General features: G+C 41.6%; 1 protein-coding gene across 1 annotated transcript in view; it reads right to left on the bottom strand.

The window, feature by feature from the left end:
- The window catches only part of Adgrv1 (adhesion G protein-coupled receptor V1), a 546,438-nt gene that overhangs the window by 84,881 nt on the left and 441,569 nt on the right, over window positions 1-19,988 (bottom strand). The window contains exon 86 of the mRNA XM_041663490.1: window positions 15,399-15,556. Within this exon, the coding sequence (XP_041519424.1) occupies window positions 15,399-15,556 (158 nt within the window). The remainder of the gene's footprint in view (window positions 1-15,398; window positions 15,557-19,988) is intronic.

The raw sequence follows: 19,988 nt of genomic DNA, 5'->3' as shown, positions 1-19,988 counted from the left end.
ACAGAGGCGGAGCAGCGGCCAGACGCGGCACAGCGGAGCCGCGGCCAGACTCAGCGGAGCAACACCGCATACAGGAAGAGGCTTTGGGGGACCGGCGCAGCGGCAAACCCAAGCGGCGGGGACAGGCGTGCAATAAGGAGATCTGATCGCCCTACTACAATTGAATCAAAGAGGTAGGCCTTTGGTTGGCCAGGTCACTGGCACACGGGGAGCCTGGTCCTGTCCTGAAGATCCTTCGGAGGGGTGAGAGGGTTCTTGGCCTGCGGCAGGAACCAGGAAAGAGAGCTAGGGCATTTTGTAAGCGGAGCTCTTGGCCAGCAGGGAAACCTGATCTGGTTTTTAAAAGACCCATTAGATAGGATCAATAGGAGGAGATGGGCAGGCGCCAAGGCAAGAATTCACCCAATAATCTGAAAAACAACATGAAAACACCAGAACCCAATGATCTTACAACAGAAGTATTTGAACAACCTAACACAGAAGAAGTGGAAAAAATCGACTTTATGAAGACAACAGAGTCCCTTAAACAACATGTAAAAAATGCCCTTATAGAAATGGATGAGAAGTATAACAAAAAGTTTGAAGAAATGAGTAAATACATACATGATACCCTGGGAAACCAAGAAAAAACGATCAAACAGGTAATGGAAACAGTTCAAGAATTGAAAACTGAAATGAAGGCAAGGAAGAAAATACAAACTGAGGACCAGCGGGATATGGAAAATCTAGGCCAACGAGCAGAGTCTACAGAAACAAGCATAATCAATAGAATACAAGACATAGAAGAAAGAATCTCAGATGCTGAGGACACCATCGAGAAAATAAACGAACAGATCAAAGAAAACAGCAAAGCCAACAAATTCTCAACACAAAACATTCAGGAACTATGGGATACAATAAAAAAACCAAACCTAAGAATAATAGGAATAGAAGAAGGAGAAGAGTCACAGCTCAAAGACCCAGAAAATATTTTCAACAAAATTATGGAAGAAAACTTTCCCAACTTAAAGAAAGATATTCATTTAAATATTCAAGAAGCATACAGAACACCAAACAGACTGGATCAAAGAAAAACATCTCCTCGCCATATAATAATCAAAACACAAAATATACAGGTTAAAGAAAGAATATTAAGAGCTGCAAAGGCAAAGGGCAAGTAACTTATAAAGGTAAACCGATCAGACTTACACCTGACTTCTCTATGGAAACTATGAAAGCCAGAAGGTCCTGGATAGAGGTTCTGCAGAAGCTAAGAGATCATGGATGCAAACCCAAACTACTATACCCAGCAAAGCTATCATTCATTATCAGTGGAGAAAACAAGACATTCCAGGATAAGAACAAATTTAAACAATACGTAGCCACAAATCCAGCCCTACAGAAAGTAATAGAAAGAAAATCGCAACCCAAGGATTCCAACACTGCCAACACTGCCTACAATAACCCAGGCATCTAATGACCCTTCACCAGCACATCTCAAAGAAGGGAGACACACAATCTCTACTATCAAAAGCAATAAGAATAACCGGATTAAGCAACCACTGGTCATTAATATCACTTAATATTAATGGGCTCAGTTCACCTATAAAAAGGCACAGGCTAAAAGATTGGATATAAAAACAGGATCCAACATTCTGCTGTTTGCAAGAAACACATCTCAACCACAAAGACAGGCACCTACTCAGAGTAAAGGGTTCGGAAAAGGTGTTTCAAGCAAATGGTCCTAAGAAAAAAGCAGGTGTGGCCATACTAATTTCTAACAAAACTGACTTCAAACTAAAATCAATCAGAAGAGACCGAGATGGTCACTTTATACTCATAACAGGAACAATTCATCAGGATGACGTCTCAATCCTGAATATCTACGCCCCCAATATAAAAGCACCTACTTATGTAAAAGAAATATTACTAGAACTCAAGGCAGACATCAAACCACACACACTAGTAGTAGGAGACTTCAACACACCTCTCTCTCCAAGGGACATGTCAATCAGGCAGAAACCTAATAGAGAATTAAGAGAATTATTGGAGGTAATGAAGCAAATGGACTTAACAGACATCTATAGAACATTCCACCCAAATAGGAAAGAATATACCTTCTTCTCTGCAGCTCATGGAACCTTCTCAAAAATTGACCACATACTCGGAAACAAAGGAAACCTCCACAGATACAAAAAAATATCAGTGTCCACCTGTGTCTTATCAGATCATCACGGATTAAAGTTAGAAGGCAACAACCATGTTACCCCCAGAAAACCGACAAACTCATGGAAACTGAACAGTCAACTACTGAACCACACCTGGGTCAAGGAAGAAATCAAGAAAGAAATTAAAGTCTTCCTTGAGTTTAATGAAAATAAAGGGACAACATACTCAAACCTATGGGACACAATGAAAGCAGTGCTAAGAGGAAAGTTGGTATCACTAAGTGCCCACTTAAAGAAAACGGAAAGTGCATACATTGGGGACTTAACAACACACCTGAAAGCTCTAGAGAAAAAAGAAGCAGACACGCCCAGGAGAAGTAGAAGACTGGAAAAAATAAAACTGAGGGCTGAAATCAACAAAATAGAAACACAGAAAACAGTCCAAAGAATCAATGAAACAAAAAGCTGGTTCTTGGAGAAAATCAACAAGATCGACAAACCCCTATCCAAACTAATTAAACAACAGAGAGAGAACACGCAAATAAATAAGATCAGAAATGAAAAGGGGGACATAACCACAGACACAGAGGAAATTCAGAGAATCATTAGATCTTACTACAAAAGCCTGTATGCCACAAAACTGGAAAATACAAAAGAAATGGACATTTTTTTAAATAACTACCATATACCAAAGCTAAACCAAGACCAGGTGAATGATCTAAATAGACCGGTTACTCGCGAAGAATTAGAAATGGTTATCAAAAATCTCCCTTCGAAAAAACGCCCAGGACCAGATGGTTTCAATGCAGAATTCTACCAGAACTTCCACGAAGAACTAATACCTATACTCCTTAATGTATTTCACAATATAGAAACAGAAGAGTCATTGCCAAATTCCTTTTATGAAGCTACAGTTACCCTGATACCAAAACCACACAAAGACCCAACCAAGAAAGAGAATTACAGACCTATCTCACTCATGAACATCGACGCAAAAATTCTCAATAAAATACTGGCAAACTGAATCCAAGAACACATTAGAAAAATTATCCATTATGATCAAGTAGGCTTCATCCCAGAGATGCAGGGCTGGTTCAACATTCACAAATCTATCAATGTAATCCACCATATAAATAAACTGAAAGGAAAAACCATATGATCATTTCATTAGATGCTGAAAAAGCATTCGACAAAATTCAACACCCCTTTATGATAAAGGTCTTGGAGAGAATAGGGATACAAGGGTCCTACCTAAATATAATAAAACCTATTTACAGCAAGGCAACAGCTAACATTAAATTAAACGGAGAAAAACTCAAAGCCATCCCACTAAAATCAGGAACACGACAAGCATGTCCACTCTCTCCATACCTCTTCAACATAGTGCTTGAAGTTCTAGCAATAGCAATAAGACAACATAAGGAGATCAAGGGGATTCGTATTGGAAAGGAAGAAGTTAAGCTTTCGTTATTTGCAGATGATATGATAGTATACATAAGCGACCCCAAAAATTCTACCAAAGAACTCCTACAGCTGATAAACACCTTTAGTAATGTGGCAGGATACAAGATCAACTCCAAAAAATCAGTTGCCTTCCTATACACTAAGGATAAGGAAGCAGAGAGGGAAATCAGAGAAGCATCACCTTTCACAATAGCCACAAATAGCATAAAATATCTTGGGGTAACTCTGACCAAGGAAGTGAAAGATCTCTTTGACAAGAACTATAAGTCTTTGAAGAAAGAAATTGAAGAAGACACCAGAAAATGGAAAGACCTCCCTTGCTCTTGGATTGGGAGGATCAACATAGTAAAAATGGCAATTCTACCAAAAGCAATCTATAGATTCAATGCAATCCCCATCAAAATCCCATCAAAATTCTTCACAGATCTGGAGAAGACAATAATCAACTTTATATGGAAAAAGGAACTTCTGGAGGCATTACTGTTCCTGACTTCAAACTCTATTACAGAGCTACAGTATTGAAAACAGCTTGGTATTGGCATAAAAACAGAGAAGTAAACCAATGGAATCGAATAGAAGACCCTGACTTTAACCCACAAACCTATGAACACCTGATTTTCGATAAAGGAGCTAAAAGTATACAATGGAAAAAAGAGAGCATCTTCAACAAATTGTGCTGGCAAAACTGGATGTCAACCTGTAGAAGAATGAAAATAGACCCATATCTATCACCATGCACAAAACTCAAGTCCAAATGGATTAAAGACCTCAATATCAATCAGAACACACTGAACCTGATAGAAGAGAAAGTGGGAAGTACTCTACAACACATGAGCACAGGAGACCACTTCCTACGTATAACCCCAGCAGCACAGACACTAAGGGCATCATTGAATAAATGGGACCTCCTGAGGCTGAGAAGCTTCTGTAAAGCAAAGGACACTGTCACTAAGACTAAAAGGCAACCCACTGACTGGGAGAAGATCTTCACCAACCCCGCAACTGACAAAGGTCTGATCTCCAAAATATATAAAGAACTCAAGAAACTAGACCGCAAAAGGCTAATCAACCCAATTATAAAATGGGGCACTGAGCTGAACAGAGAATTCTCAACAGAAGAACTTCAAATGGCCAAAAGACACTTAAGGTCATGTTCAACTTCCTTAGCGATCAGGGAAATGCAAATCAAGACAACTTTAAGATACCACCTTACACCTGTCAGAATGGCTAAAATAAAAAACACCAATGATAGCCTTTGCTGGAGAGGTTGTGGAGAAAGGGGTACACTCACCCATTGCTGGTGGGAATGCAAACTTGTGCAACCACTCTGGAAAGCAGTGTGGTGGTTTCTCAGGAAATTCGGGATCAACCTACCCCTGGATCCAGCAATACCACTCTTGGGAATATACCCAAGAGAGTCCCTATCATACAACAAAAGTATATGCTCAACTATGTTCATGGCAGCATTGTTTGTAATAGCCAGAACCTGGAAACAACCTAGATGCCCTTCAACGAAAGAATGGATGAAGAAAGTATGGAATATATACATATTAGAGTATTACTCAGCAGTAAAAAACAAGGACTTCTTGAATTTTGCATACAAATGGATGGAAATAGAAAACACTATCCTGAGTGAGGTAAGCCAGACCCAAAAAGAGGAACATGGGATGTACTCACTCATATTTGGTTTCTAGCCATAAATAAAGGACATTAAGCTTATAATTCATGTTCCTAGAGAAGCTAAATAAGAAGGTGAATCCAAAGACAAACACATAGGCATCCTCAGGAATATTAACCTTCATCAGGCGATGAAAGGAGACAGAGACAGAGACCCACATGGGAGCACCGGACAGAAATCTCAAGGTCCAAATCAGGAGCAGAAGGAGACGGAGCACGAGCAAGGAACTCAGGACCACGAGGGGTGCACCCACACACTAAGACAATGGGGATGTTCTATTGGGAACTCACCAAGGCCAGCTGGCCTAGGTCTGAAAAAGCATGGGATAAATCCGGACTAGCTGAACATAGCGGACAATGAGGATTACTGAGAATTCAAGAACAATTGCAGTGGGTTTTTGATCCTACTGCACGTAATGGCTTTGTGGGAGCCTAGGCAGTTTGGATGCTCACCTGACGAGACCTGGATAGAGGTGGGCAGTCCTTGGGCTTCCCACAGGTCAGGGAACCCTGATTGCTCTTTGAGCAGATGAGGGAGAGGGTCTTGATCGGGGGAGGGGGAGGGAAATGGGAAGCGGTTGCGGGGACGAGGCAGAAATCCTTAATAAATAAATAAATTAAAAAAAAAAGAAACCAAATAGCTTGGCAGAAGGCCAAAAAAAAAAAAAAAAGAATATGGAGGAAAACTGGGTGTTGTAGTAATAGAACAGAGGGAGAGGTTTTTGTTAAAAATAAAAAATGAAGCAGTAGATATGAGATCCCTTTGAGGTCTTTTAGGGAAAGAGAATCTAATGGTTATTTTTACGGACATCTTCTAAAACTAAGGTTTACAGATTGGGATTATCAGTGAGAGTTTTGATAGCAAAATGCTAAGGGGTCAGTATAGGTGCTGGCAGCGTGGTGGCTCTGCAGATGAGCTTTCTACATCACTGTGGTGACTCTGCAGACCTGTACATCACTGCGGTGACTCTGCAGACCTTGTACATCACTGTGGTGACTCTGCAGAGTGTGTACATCACTGCGGTGACTCTGCAGAGTGTGTACATCACTGCAGTGACTCTGCAGACCTTGTACATCACTGTGGTGACTCTGCAGACCTGTGCATCACTGCGGTGACTCTGGAGACCTGTACATCACTGCAGTGACTCTGCAGAGAGTGTACATCACTGCGGTGACTCTGCAGACCTTGTACATCACTGCGGTGACTCTGCAGAGAGTGTACATCACTGCGGTGACTCTGCAGACCTTGTACATCACTGCGGTGACTCTGCAGAGAGTGTACATCACTGCGGTGACTCTGCAGACCTTGTACATCACTGTGGTGACTCTGAACAGTGTGTACATCACTGCGGTGACTCTGCAGAGCATGTACATCACTGTGGTGACTCTACAGACCTTGTACATCACCGCGGTGACTCTGCAGACTGTGTATATCACTGTGGTGACTCTGCAGACCTTGTACATCACTGTGGTGACTCTGCAGAGTGTGTACATCACTGCGGTGACTCTGCAGAGCATGTACATCACTGTGGTGACTCGGCAGAGCTTGCTCACCTGTGCTTCTCATCGCAACTTCATGCAGAACTTTCCCCAGTCTTGCATTGCCTGGATTTTCTTGTCTAACTATAGGGATAATAATAGTTCTCTCATTCATGTAAACTTTGGGATGAAAGCTTTCTCTGTGCATAACTTCTCAGCACAGTGCCTGGTGGGTGATCAATCCTAATGGTAGTGGAGATAATGATAATGATGACCACGAAGTAGAACTTCATGAACTCAGAACTCACACCTGTCGCTTAGAGGCAGGCCCAGTCCATTCACTACTCTTGCATGCTTTATGAAGTCTGTGCAACCAGAATATATATCCATTTGGTTATCTGATGGTGAGCTACCTTTGTTAGTCACCAATGAGTAAGTGAGAGTGGGGAAGAGATGAATAGATAAAGATACCCTGAGGTAAAGGTATTCAGGCAAAAGCACAGTGGGGAGGGAGTGAGGAGTGGATCTGGGAAGAGTTGGAGGAGGACTAAACCCTTCCTGGGAATCTCTCAAAACACTAACAAAAATCGTTTAGTTGACTAATAAATGGATATTCAGGAACTTAAGTTCTAGAAAGGCCTAGTCCCCTAGTCCCTCTTCTTTGGTTACATGTATAAATTGGGGATTTGGGCAGAATTTTAAATGTCAACTCTTTTATTTTGTAAGCATAGGGGATCGCTGAGACTATCATTCTAGGAAGCTTTGCTTGCTTGTTTATGGTGTTGTAAATTAAACCTAGGGCCTGTGATAGCAAGCAAGCTACAGTGGAGGTATACCTAACCCTGTTCTAGCAGTTTTTAGTGATTAATGTCAAATTCCAAGTGCAAAAATGGAAAAGGAAGCATTAACTGCACATCAGATTTTGTGTTCAAAGATTTCTGATTTGAATCTCTGAGGACTGAGGTCATGGAGGAGGAGCATCCATAATGTTTCCTGGAACATTAGGGATTTTCCCCACCGCTACTATCAAAATGTGGGAAGGCTGAGCTGCACTCGCAAAGACTCAACTGAACAGACGTCCATTGTACGATGAAGAGCTCTGGGGTTTTCCATAGCTCTCCAGGCATTGTTTTAATCTTGTTTTAGCAGTAAAACTGGGAGGAGACTGCAAACAAGCATTTCCATGCCAAGGCCAGGGAAAACCTGTTGAGTTGGTTGCTCTGGATCCCAGGCAAGCATACAGGTCCTGTTCAAGGCAAGATGACTCTCTTTGCATTCGTGTAAGCCTCACTGCTGGAGTGATAAAAGTAAAAAAATCAGAAGGTATTTTTGAAATTTTACTTATAAACCATGAATGTTTCTGCAAGTAAAACTTAAAATGGCAGTAATACATATAATTTGAATTAAAAAACATGAGGGTTTTTTTAATCTAATTTTTGCAACTATTTGTAATAAAGCAGCATAAACCTGTTATTTAAAATTAAGTTATTTGTCACACTTCTGCAACTGCCCTTGGCAAGGTTTTCTGTTCTGTGTGGCTGGACCCTACAAGATAGCTTCTTCACACTCATCCAGAACCAGGGCTTAGATACCCTTTCAGAACCCTGCAAAATGGCTAAACATGTCTCTCCGCATGCTGGCTTCCCATTGGCTAGCTTGGTCTTTCTATCCGTGTGGTTGTCTCAGGATAACTGAACATACATGTACATGGCGGCTGATTTCCAAGGTAAAGGCAGTTAAAGCTGTTAGTCTTCTGACAAGCTGGACCCATTGTGTGGCAGCATCACTTCTATGAGATTAGTGTAAGCAAGACCACAGCCAACCCAGATTTATGGAAGGGAAGGAGAGTCTACCCCTTACTGATAAAGGAGCTCCCCTGTCTGAGAAGAGGGGAACAAGGAGTCCGCTATCTAGAAGATGACAATATGGAGTGTTCTGTTTATCAGGAGCTATTTCTTTACTCTTACTCTTTTGGATTTCAGCATGGTTTTTGGAATGCTGATTTTTTTAATATTAGTAATAAAAAAGTCATTTAACTTTATTTTTAGTTTTTTGTCATTTAACTTTAAAATGTGATAAAATATTTTACATTCATCACAAGTTTTCAATGATTTCCATCACAGTACTGAAACTTTATCTTAATTATTATTGTTCACTTTCAGGATAATGAAACTGAGCCGTAGGAGGGCTGCTAGCATTCTGCCATAATGATGCTCCCACTCAAGAGAACTAGCCATGGCCATCCAGGGACTTCTAAAACACTTCAGAGTTTCAGTGTGAGTGGCCAAGGGGCTCCAGCCACCTTTCCCATCCAAGTGCTAACCACGAGCATGCTTAACCTCTGAGATCAGACCATAGCAGGTGTGTGCAGGATGGTGTGACCTTAGACCCAAGACACTTGCCCAACTTTGCATCTGTATTAAAGGCTCTGTGGAGACTTTATGGCAAAAGGACTTGTAATCACCTACTTTTCATTCCAATTAATTTTTCTCTCTGCCCCATGAATCTTTCATCACCTAGGAACTGGCTGATGAGTCAGAAAGCAGTCAGCGACTTCTAAGTATGTCTGAAAGGAAAGACCCATTTATCATTGCCCGAGAGCAAAACCAAACCTGAGAATTAGAGGCTTTGCTTGAAAAGCTGCTTGAGACACTGGGATTCAGTTTAGTGTACATTTCTGACTCATTCTTGCAGCACATCTCATCCACTGAGGGAGGAGGAAGCTCAGAGTCCCACAGAGAACCACTGACCTTGGAGAGTTAGGTTTACACAGGTCAACTACAGGGCCCCTAAGGCCACGCTGCTAGGCTGTTCCCGGCCAGCTCAGGAGGAAAGGGATAGAAGATGATTATCTGCTGTTCCCAGGGCATTTCACTTCCTGTGAGCTCTCCCCCACCTTCCCTTTAGATTTCACTGAGTTTACTTGAAAGCAGCTTGAAATTAAGAGATGTCAGAAACAAAAGAAGTCACCCAAAGTGTCAGATGTGAGGAACTGATACGCAAATACAAATTGTTGGGGAAGCTTTTCCTTTTGTTGGGCATAGCTATTCCATGAAGGGAGTGATTGGGCAGTGCTAAGACTGTAGAAGACTAAAGGCCAAATGAAATGATCTGACCCTTCAGTTACTCAAATATACCTGACGCTGGTATTAACTATATGATGCAGGGGAAATACAGTTAAACTCTTAGCTGTCTGAGTTACCTTAGGAGGTAGTACTGCCTTTGCATGTTAAAATTGTAGTGGGCTGTGCTGGGCCTCCTGGAGCGTGACTACATACACTCATCTCCGGCAGGCAGTGTCCAGGACGGTGAGAAAAGCACCAGCTGCTTGGAGAAAGAGATGAGGGTGCCAGGTTTTGTGTTGTCTTTGAAACTTAGGTTTTCAGGAAATCGCATATTTGCTCACACCATAAACTTGCAAGTCCTGAGTGGGACTTGTCTATTTACAGTAAGAGTACAGAATATCAGAAGCAAGGAAAAGATGCTCACAATCCGGATTTCCAAACTACAGACACAGACATGTTCAAATGATCTTAGTATCTTGAGAATACAATGATTTTCGGTAAGCCTCTTAGCTCTTTTAAATAGATTTATTTCATGTGTATTTATACCTATTCCATAAGATTCTGAAGCTTTATCTCTTCATGTCGTGCCATTTGTGGCTCCTCTATTCCTATCTTCCATTGGTGGGCCTATCCTTATGTATCCTCAGCTTGTTCTGTATTTTCTCTTCATTTGTTTTTTCTTTGTGACACTGGAGCTTTCCTTTAGGATCTATGCATGAGCTCTGACCTCTCTGCTGTGTTCAAAGTTATCTCAATACTCATATAGTTACCATATAGGTAATGTACTATTCCTTATTTCTGAAATGTCACATTTGCATTCCCTATTGATTGATTGATTGTGTTTAAGTACTCCCATGACTATCATCTTTCACATCAGAAGATCTAGGTACTAAATAAGTTCTTCTCTGCAGGGTGCCTAGTCTTAGGACTCAACTCTGCCTAATAAAAACAGACAATAAGTAAACAAATGGATGTGGGTTGATTATTAAAAAATATAAATCCCATATTTGAAGAAAGGTCAAGTAGGCTGCTGTGATCCCCGCACATAGGAGGTGGAGACAGAAGGATCATTTGAGTTTGAGACCAGCCTGAGCCACATAGAGGGAAACCCATCTCAAACAAATAAAGAATAACCAACAGACAGATCACCACAGCCATTATGGAAAACATTTCTTTTTCCCGCAGATCAGTTAATACAGTCACCTTATGCCAAGCAAGTCTTCTCCTACACTACGCCCCAGAAGAACTAGATGAAGACACTCATCAATGCCACAACCTACACATGCTGTGGGACAAAACTCTTGTCCACTCTAAGGATTTGTCACTTGCACTAGTGTAATAAAATGCTCTTTGGCAAGTAGCCAGGCAGGAAGTATAGGTGGGCTGACCAGATTAGGAGAATTCTGGGAAGAGGAAAGGTGGAGACGCAGTTGCTAGCCAGACACCGATGTAGCAAGATGAGAATGCCTTACTGAGAAGAGGTACCAAGCCATGTGGCTAAACATAGATAAGAATTATGGATTAATTTAAGTTGTAAGAGATAGTTAGTAATAAGCCTGAGCATAGGTCAAAGAGTTTATAATTAATATTAAGGCTCTGAGTGGTTATTTTAAAAGTCGTTATGTGACCAGGCGGAAACCTCCAGTTACATACACATACATGTTTGTTCATACTAGTACTATTTATATTTGCCTCGAAGAGAAATCAGCCCAAATGTCCCTCAACCGATAGGAAAACTTACTAGAAAGTCCTTATGATAGACCATTGTTTGGCAGTAAAAAGGTACTAGATACTGTTACGTCTGGAGCATAGCCCCAGCCCCTGGCATCCATCCCAGATCCTGGCCTGGGAGTTGCATTAGTATGGACTCCAAATCCCAGCATGGTCCTGTCCCCTCCCCAGAGGTCAGGACCACTCCCACAGTGTATTTAAGTGGGCTCCCAGGGGAGAAACACGTGGGTCCGGGTTTGCATGTGCTCTCCACTTTCCTGTCTCCCTGCCATGTGCTTGGCCACCTGAGAGTGCCATACTTAATAAGACGATGGTCATTTTAATTTGGTTTGATTTGACCTAATGGGATTTCTTTGCACCGGTGGAGTCGCCCCTCCCTTCTTAATTTTTTCTTAACAGGCATAATAAAAATGCTTGTGTGATGATATGGATGAACTTGGGGTGCATTATGCTAAGCTAAGAAGTATTACATGCAGGGCCATGTGTTCTAGAACCCTACTGTATGAAATGTACAGACATCAAGACTGATGGGGAGCAGGCAGCTTAGTGGGTACTTGCTGCGCAGGAAGATGGGAGGACAGGCGTATCTAGTGTCGAGGGTGAGGCTTCTCACAGGGCCACTAAGATGTTCTAAAGTTAAATTGTGGTGCAGTCCCACAATGGTATAAGCATGCTAACCCTCATAAAACTGGACAACTTGAACAGAGGAACTTATAGCAAATGAACCGTGCTCAATAACACTTTCCAGAGTAAACAGGTAAACTGGAAAGGGGATTTGCTGAGTGGTTGCAGGGTCCTAATGTGCTTTTCACTGCTTCCAATCTCTCAGGGTCCTTAATGCACCCATTTGAAACTCTTCTAGGCCTCTCCATTGGAGCAGATTCATGAGTTAAATTCCCCATTTGTTAACTTTTAAGGTCTATGCGTGTTAGTTTTCCTTCTGCTTTTGAATAGAAAACATTTGCTCCTTTATTCTATTTTCTTCAACCTTTCCCACAGAAATGGTTCTGCTGCTGACTCCCCTAAACAGTCCTGTGGCTTTCAGAGCCCTCAGAGAGTATTTCCATGCCCTGGTCCTTCATTTTCCATGGGGACATTATGTCTACTTGGATATTGTCTCTGACTCCAAAGAGCTTGGCCCTGGTATGTAATGAAATGTGATTGTCTTCTTGGGTTGACATATTGCTGCTTTCCCACGCATCTTTCATGAAAGATCCATCGTCTGTAACTTCCCCTTGTGGGTTAGAATCTCCCAGGGTCCACTTTACCACCTGAGCAGATGAGAGTTTGCATCCACATCTTTTGGTCTCAGGAAATACTAGGGTTTGGTCTCAGATAACCATTTTATGCTTTTGTTCTGTTTCTGAGTAACAAAGATACATTTATCTCATTTTTAATATTCTTTGATTAATATTTTATCTTTAGCTACTATCTATATTGAGTAGAGTAATAAGGTAAAACACTAATTTACAGTGCCACTTTAATTGGATATTTTAAAGGTCAGCATGATCCAATTTTAACAAGAAGATTGAAGCGAAGTACTAAATGCTCCAGATTAGAGTAGGAAAAAATTGCTTTTTTTTTTAAGATTTGCAATATATGGAGCACGTTACATTAAGTGGAATAACAGTGGGTTTCAAATGCACGATTAAAGAGTAAAGAGCAAATTCGAACACAGTTCTGAGACTCACAGAAGACAAGGGCATGGAACAATGAGTGCTAATTATACACTATTTTTAATGAAGTATGGACAGACAAATCAACAAGACAAATCATTTCGATTCCACCTTTGTTGATGCAGCAGCGCCTATTCTTGTGATGTATTTCATGGGGTACCCACTATTAGAGTTAGAGGGTTTATACTACCTTAATAATTTTCATTTCTTCAATTATTTAAGGATACCAACCATGTTCTTGCTATCCAAGTAAAGACCCCAGGGATGTATAAATGAACCTTGAGTATTCCTTGTTCTCAAGGAATATTTGTATAAAGTTGACCATACAAAGCTGAACAAGGCATAGACCCATGCTTTGACAAAGGCTGTGGTAACTACACAAATGAGGACAGTCAAGGCACAGGGAAGGACTTATTTCCATTCACAATGATGCTGCTAAGAGGTGATCCCAGAGTGTCACAGAGGAAGTGAGGTGCCGAAGGGTCTCAGGTTTCTATAAGAAATGGAGCAAGACTGAGAGAAACTAACTTGAGTTTACACCATCCTAATTTGGATTTGGGGTTACTTTCAGACTTAGTGAAGATTCTGGGGGTGTGATTAACCACATTTATCTCTCATCTCATTCATCCAGAAGCACTCATCTCATTGAGAAGGATTCCTGACAGCCCAAAATACAGCTGCATCTGCTAATTTACGGAAAAGAAAGGAGACTGGCGTGGTCTGGATGTAGGGTGAGTAGCACTAATTTTACAGGTGAGCAGTGAGTTACGGGGACTCTTGTAGACTACACAGACTGAACTTTTGTTTTGGGCACTGAGGAAACTCAACCTCAAAAAACTGGAGAGTGAAATATTTGTTGCATAGTTTTGAAGTACGGGCATCTGAGTCGCTGAAATGGAAAAAAAATATGAGACTAGATAAAAATAAATTGATCATAAAGATGTAAGGAGCCCAGACATGAAACAATAACTTTTCAGATTAGATTGTCATTAGAAATAGGGGAATCAAGAGCCTGGAGGTGGTTGTACACACCTAGAATCTCAGCACTAAGGAGGCAGAGGCAGGTGGATCTCTGTGAATTTGAGGGCAGCCTCATCTATAAAGCAAGTTCCAGGACAGCCAGAGCTATTACACAGAGAAACCCTGTCTTCAAAAACAAACAAACAAAAAATATGAGGGAATCAGAAACGCCATAAATGTTTTGCTTTAGAACGGCTGCATAAAGCCACGCTTCTGTTAGTGTTTCCCTGTAGAGTGGGCCCCTAGTTGATACAACTGGGACAGGACATCTGCCATCATATTCAGTGCACGGGGATCTGGGGTCTTATCAGCAGAGCACAAGTCTAAGGTGTACTGGGGAAACAGGTCTTCAGAGGATTAGCTGGCTCCGTTAGGTCTTCATATGATGTTAGATTTGCAGAATCACAAATGTTAAAAACACAGTGTTTAAGTAACTGCTTCTGTCTGTAGGTATGTGCTTATTGTTCCTATTTAAGGAAGTTCCTAGGAAAGTCTATTCTAAGGACAACAAAAAGAAAATCCGACCATAAAAACCTGTGCAGAGCATGATTCAAAGGGAAAAGATGAGCTACAGGGAAAGCCACTTTGAGCTGGAAAGATTTGCACTCTAAAGTAACCAGACATGTGTAGCCACTTACGATGCTGTCTGGTCACTAGTGTTTGAAAGCGTTGTCGGAGTGATCAGAAAGCCTCAGGCAAAGTCCAGAGCTCTAGAGCACCCGGAGGTTCGCTTGATTGACTCTCAAGTCTCCGAATTGGCAGGAAGTGAAATGACTTCACAGGTTGAATGCAGGTTGTTGTTGCCTAAGTTGGGGAAAGCCTGGGAAGCGATTCCCGAAGCCAGTGACTCACCGGCCTGAATGCTGACACATTAAGGGAAACTGGAAGCAGCAATAAAACTCCCAGGCCCCTAGGATGAGTGCTGCCAGGAAGAACCAAGCAGTAGACACCAAGGCTTAGCTTAAATCAAGGCTTCAGCTCTGAAAGCTGAGCCTAATTACACCCTTCTCTTTCATTTAAAATCAAATCAAAACAAAACAACAACAAACCCAGAAGACAGAACTCTCCATGGCATTTCCTCCCCTGCCCCCCGCTTGAGGAGTTCACATTTGAAAATGCAAAAATAGTTCTTTCCTAACCTGCTGCATTTGTCCGTCCTCGGAAGACATCGTCATAAGCTTTCCACTGTGGTTTTAGCTGGTAGGCATGGATGAACACCACAAATACCACCACGAGGCACATGAGAGGAACAAGAGCAGCCGTGAAGAGAGCAGCATAGATATTTGGAATGAAGCACCTGGAAGAGAGCGGGCAAGCATTAGCTCAGATAAACACAAGGTAAAGATATATATCCATACTTCCTCTTCTCATCGCTTCGCCCCAGCTCTGTGACTGGAGATGCTGGCGAAAGTCGGTGTCGCCTTAACAAATTAAAGCTGTCATAGAGAAGAGGAGACACAGGTCTCCCTATGCGTCACTGAAGAGGCTCTGAGAAAATGAGACAGTTCCAAATAAGTTTGCCAAATGAATCTGCCATTGGCATCCTCTCAACTTCAGATCCAGAGAGCGTGCCTGTCACTGTACAGGCTGTGTGGGGAGGCATAGAGCCGGTGTATCTCGACTTCAGACTAACAGTGGTATTCAGGTCTACATTTTGACTAACAGATTTAGAAATATTTAGCCTTTTCACGACTTCATTTATCTTTAAAATAAAATTTGCAACAGTATCCACAATAGAAGTCAGCTATGAAAATTAACTGAATTAGTTTGCTACGCAGCTAGAAAATTTTTAAGAAACAACATTTATCTTCTTTTTACTAGCTCCATCTTCCAAGACAACCCCTGAGAAGCATGCTGGGGATATGAGGGGGATGGGGAGATGGTTCAGGTGGAACACTGTTTTCTATCTTTGATCCTGAGAATGCACAGAAAGGCTAGATATGGTGGAATGTGCTTGCAGTCCCAACCCTGCAGAGTAGCAGACAGGCAGACCCCCTAGAGCTTGTTGGCTAGCCAGCCTATCCTAATTGGCAAGATGCAAGCCAAGCCAGCCTATCCTAATCAGCAAGATGCAAGTCAAGTTAACCTAGCCTATGGCACGTTGCTAGCCAAGCCAGCCTATCCTAATTGGCATGCTGTAAGCCAAGCCAGCCTAGCCTAATCGGCAAGATGCAAGCCAAGTCAGCCTAGCCTATGGCACACTGCAAGCCAAATCAGCCTAGCCTATGGCATGCTGGTAACCAAGCCAACCTATCCTAATCATTACGCTGCTAGCCAAGCCAGCCTCGCCTACGGCACATTGCAAGCCAAGCCAGCCTAGCCTATGGCATGCTGCTAGCCAAGCCAGCCTAGCCTATGGCATGCTGCTAACCAAGCCAGCCTAGCCTATGGCATGCTGCTAGCCAACAGGAGAGGCTTTCTCAGAGAAGATGGTCTTGAAGAAGAGCACTCAAGAAGGCCACTGGTTTCTGCATGTGCACACTCCTCACATACTGCTTGCTACAAGTTTGAGGATTTTTCTACCTTGGCATGACACTGTTTGGTTTTTGAACGTTTGTTTTGTTATTTCTCAGCTGCACTTCTATAGAGTAGCAGTTTCCAGTGAGATGAAACCTTTCATCTTGGAGGAACATTTCTTAAGACGTTAAGAGTGTGTCTCTTTTATTTTACCCAGTTTCCTTTTTTTTTTTTGATGTACAATATTTTTAAACCTATGTTATATTATAGCCATAGTAAACTTTGAAGAAAAGTCGAGGAAAAATACATTTAAAAGGAAATCTGAAAATACAAAATCTAGATAGTTAGATTTTGTAAATGCTCATTCTTGCAGCTGGAGAAAACCATCTCTACCAAAAGTTTAAAGGAAAAGGCTTGGGAGATGGTTCAGCAATTGGAAAAATATCCTTTGCTTCAGAAAAGAGAGGACCCATATTTGGTTCCCAGCATCCTTGCTGGGCTGCTCACAATCACCTCTAATACAAGCTCCAGGGGATAAATGTTCTCTTCTGACACAAACAAAAGTTATCTGAGAAGAGGGACCTCAAATGAGAAAATGCCTCCATCTTATTGTTTGTAGGAAGTATGTAGGGCATTTTCTCGACTAATTACTTATGTGGTTTGTGCCGCCCCTCACGAGGTGGTCCTGGGTTAAGGAAGAAAGCTGTTGAGCAAGCATTGGGAGCAAGTCAGTGAGCTCATTTTCCAAGGTCTCTGCTCCAGTTCCTGCATCTAGGTTTCTGCCTGGAGTTTCCTTCCTGACTTCTGCTCATGAAGGGATATAACCTGCAAGATGAAATTGATGTAGGTGGGTCTTCTATCTATATGTTACTTTCATTGGTCAAATAAAGAGACTGCCTTGGCCTTTGATAGGACAGCAGCTTAGATAGGTAGAGTAGACAGAACAGAATGCTGGGAGGAAGGCAACGAGTCAGATGCCATGATTCTCTGACACGATATGGATGCAGGTTAGGATCCTTCCCGGTAAGCCACCATCTCTTGGTGCTACACAGATTACTAGATATGGGTTAAAGCAAGATGTGAGAAATAGCCAATAAGAGGCTGGAACTAATGGGCCAGGCAGTGTTTAAAGGAATACAGTTTCTGTGTAATTATTTTGGATAAAGATAGCTGGGAGCCACTCCTATCACTACATGAAATAAACGCTTTCCTCTCCAGGTTTCTTTGGCTCATGGCAGCAACAGAAATCAAACTAAAAAATCCCACACACAATCACATACATAATTAAAAATAAAAATAAATCTAAAAAATAAATAATCATAGAGTTTAAACTAATCAACATTGTTAAGAGCCATACTCAAGTGAGGTAATTGCTTGCCTTTGGTGAAGGGAGGTGGATAGTGTCACACTGGATAAACATGTGCAAAGGGAATGGTCTCGAAATCTTGTAGCCCTCAGGTATAGTGGGCAGCAGAAAGAGCTGCCAGTCAGATGTCAGAGGACCACAGCACTCCTCCTTAAAAGTTGAGGCCCATATTGACTGTGTGGGTGATGAACACGGGCCACTGTCAGGAGCCTGCCATCATGACAGGTCATGTGGGAGCAGATTCTGAGGAGACAGAAAGGAAAAACTTTAGGACTGTGCCCTTTTTGATCCCGTAGCTGAATGGACCCAAAGTCACAAGAGGAAGAAGACAGCAAAGGGGAGTCTTAGAGCAGTGACACTTGGGGAAGTCTTTGTGCTACGGACACACCCAGTGACCTCTGACCCTCTGGAGGTCCACTTTGCCTGTGGACCAATGAAACAAGGTGTTTGTTGTTTTCTGGGCATCTGTTTTTAAGAATTAAGAAATTCTTATGAAATTTTGCAGATAAAGAAGTAAGTATACCCGTTGGCTGCTACAGTAGAATGTGGGTGTCAGAGTGTATTCCCCACCTACCAATGCCATGGCATTCTGTATGGAATATGCCTAGGTAACATCACAGTAGATTTAATAATTATACCAAAATTCAACTGTGATAACATTTTTTCAAGTAAAAAGAAAGGTAGTGCAACCCTTGTAGGTAGTGTCCTTCATCAGTATCGGAATCCTCCAAGTGTCATCTGTCACTCACGGGAAAGGCAGTTCCTAGCTGTTGGACATCCATGTTATAAAAATCAGAAGATAACAAAACCACTGCTTTCAGTACAGAAATGTGTTCAATATCAAACCTGTAATGTTTGCTTGTTTGATTTACTCATCAGTCTTTGACCCAGATGAAATTGGCCTGACTGTATAAAGCTAGGTTCAGAAGGATTCTGGCTTTGTGTTATCCAAATGAAATTCTTAAAGAAGGAAATTCATTATTCTGACATTCTTCCACAAACGCAGCGGTTTTTGAAACATACCCTAAAATTTGTCTTGTTTACTTCCATTTAGTGGTTCATGTTAATTTGAGTAAGGCCCTTAACTATGTCAGCTTAGTTTAAACTCTATTATTATTTATTTTAAAGATTTATTTTTATTTTTACTTATGTATGTGTATGGATTAGGAAGTCCAAAGACACTTCTGACACATAAACATTTGCAAATGAAGCAGGGTATAAGATAAACAGCAATGGAAATGACAGACAGGACCTGCCACTCACGACACTCAGCCTGAGGAAGAGACTGGGGAAGGCTAATCCCAAATTATAACATAGTCCTGATTTCTTGTTTTAAGGTCTCATTTAACTTTTTTTTTTTTTTTTTTTTTGGTTTAAGCATTATTGTTAGGCCAAAATTATCTCAGGGCCTGTGCCTCGAGGCCTGTAGGACAGAGAAAAGCCTGGCTCAAGTTTGAAGGATAGTTTCAAAGCTACTGAGGCGGGATGAGACAGCAAAATCTAGATAGACGCCCCTCCAGCCAGAGGGAGGGCTTGGCTGTCTCTCATTGGCTAGAGGTAACCCCATGTCACACGATGTCACTTAACTTATATAAGCTGATGTTCGCAGTAATAAACTGAGGTCCTGCTTTGACTTGACTCTGTATCATGTCTGATTGTCCTGCTTCATGGGGCTGCAGAAGGGACAGATAGCATACTCACCTTTCCCTGGGAAATAAGGCTAAGGCCTGGCACATTATTCAAATTTTCTGTGCAAAATTATATGAATGGAGTTTTTAAGAAAAATTTTTGTAAAAAAAATTATAACATATATTTTTAAAGGGCCAAAGATAAATGAACTATATTCTGTTCTTTAAAAAAAACAGTCTGCTGACCAGAATTGCTCCCATGCTAAGGAAATAATAAC

The sequence above is a fragment of the Microtus oregoni genome, unplaced genomic scaffold, assembly GCF_018167655.1.
Source record: "Microtus oregoni isolate MIOR12 unplaced genomic scaffold, Mior012 000014F_ref0000157, whole genome shotgun sequence".
Lineage (NCBI taxonomy): Eukaryota > Metazoa > Chordata > Mammalia > Rodentia > Cricetidae > Microtus > Microtus oregoni.
The sequence above is the reverse complement of the archived record's forward strand: the minus strand, read 5'-3'. Positions and strand labels throughout refer to the sequence as shown.